At 44.2% G+C, this 1,759-nt stretch overlaps 1 protein-coding gene across 1 annotated transcript; it reads right to left on the bottom strand.

The window, feature by feature from the left end:
* Nucleotides 1–237: 237 nt before the first annotated feature.
* On the bottom strand, nucleotides 238–1,449 carry T265_14640 (hypothetical protein; the record flags this gene model as incomplete). Its single annotated transcript, XM_009174555.1, has 1 exon — nucleotides 238–1,449. A coding segment is annotated over one exon (1,212 nt), but the record flags the coding sequence as incomplete, so codon positions are not given.
* Nucleotides 1,450–1,759: the final 310 nt, after the last annotated feature.

The raw sequence follows: 1,759 nt of genomic DNA, 5'->3' as shown, positions 1-1,759 counted from the left end.
TGTCAAAGAAAATATATAAAGCAGCGGCAGATGCAGCCGTAAATATCTAAAATCAATCGGTTAAATGGTGGTCTAGTCATACTTCGCATCATTTGTACAAGCAAACAAAAGTAACTCAAAAAATGAAACGTCCACCCATATTAAAGACGATGGTAGTGTGTGGTAATACCGAGCCACAGGGACAGCTTTGTAAGACTTTGTAATATTCGTTAGTCGGAGGGCAGACATACTATCTCATCTGAAATCGATCACATTGAAGAGTAAACTGGAATCGTACACGACGTGTTTGCTGTCTTCGAATAAGGGTGAGGTTTGGGGATGTGGATGAAAGCCTATTTGCTTACATTGGCGCACAAACGGAATTCCATGATCAGGCGTAAGGGAGAACGTTTTGATCTCATCAAACTTGGGCGAGCAAACGATTGCTATGGCCTCCGGAAGCATGATTTGATAGGACAATTGTGTATGCTGATCAACAGAAGACAGGAATGCTGTCTGACTCGGATGAGTGTGTATCCAACCCAGCACCAACAGGTTGCGTCTTTCGGTGTATTCGAAAAGCTCCTCTTCTTTGTACGTTGTGCAGGAATCAGGTGTACCGCTTTGCTTTGGCAAAACCAAGTCAGTTATATGAAACTCGCCACTAACTACACGACCACACAAACTTCCACAAGTCTCCATATTGTTCTTGGAATTGAGCTCGGCAAGCTGAAGAAACCTCTGGGCCAGGTTGGGTGAGATACGAACGGTTGCCCAGCCATGTTCATTAGTTTTTACGGAAGCTGGTTTTGAACTTCGATCTACGGTTGGCGGAAGTAAAGTGGACAGGTTAACAGGAAGTGATCCATGTATCGCCAGACCTCCCTCTGTAGGATATGATGGCAAGACACGTGAAGGACGATCGTTGTTCATCCCATCAAATAACATATTTGAAGGTGGCGCCTTGGGGACAAGTGTTCCAAGAACGCTGGCGCGTTTCTCCTGCTCTAACCGTGCCTTTTCTGCCAATCTACATCGTTCCGCCTCTTCCTCTGCTCGCCTGGCTTCTTCTTCGGCCTGACGAGCTTTCTCCTCCTCAAGATATTCCTGATACTCTGATTCGTAACGTTCACGCAATTCAACTTTTAAAGCTTCTGCTCGGTTTAGCAACTTGCGACATCGTGCGTTCCACTCGCTTTTTTCGGTGCCAGTTAATGAGTTATATTCACGATGTTTCGGCAAATGCTGCAAGTACAATATGACAAATTTCGAAGCCAGAACGTAAGCAGACTCCTTTTGATTAGTTTGTATATACATTTCAACCGTACTGATCATCGCACGCATTACTCTGAAGTATTGTTGAATATCTAATCCGTGAAAAAAGTCAATTCTGCTAGCAACGTCCATAAGAGACGCGAGCCGCGCTTCTGGAGTTCGACACGCTTTAGGCGCATGTTGAGTAGAAGTCATAACGAAACGAATGGAACCACAAAATACAAGGTGGCGTATTGAAGTGATGCCAGTTAGGAACCTGGAGACGAGTACATAGATGCGACCTCCCTGTAGACGTTCTGAAAAAGGGAAAACAGAATATAGTAACTTTCAACAAAGACTAATTAGGAATCTCCATGAGTAATATGTTGGAAACAGTAACTGTTTGAGCAATTCTGTGGTTTTCAAAACCGTAAGTAAAAAATTCTCCTCCTCCTTCCGCACTAGCAACACACATAGAGCACAACAACCGAGTGTCACACGGTTGTGTAACCCCACCGCATCTATA

The sequence above is a fragment of the Opisthorchis viverrini genome, assembly GCF_000715545.1.
Source record: "Opisthorchis viverrini unplaced genomic scaffold opera_v5_235, whole genome shotgun sequence".
Lineage (NCBI taxonomy): Eukaryota > Metazoa > Platyhelminthes > Trematoda > Opisthorchiida > Opisthorchiidae > Opisthorchis > Opisthorchis viverrini.
Note: the sequence above shows the minus strand (reverse complement) of the source record. Positions and strands in the feature narration are given on the sequence as shown.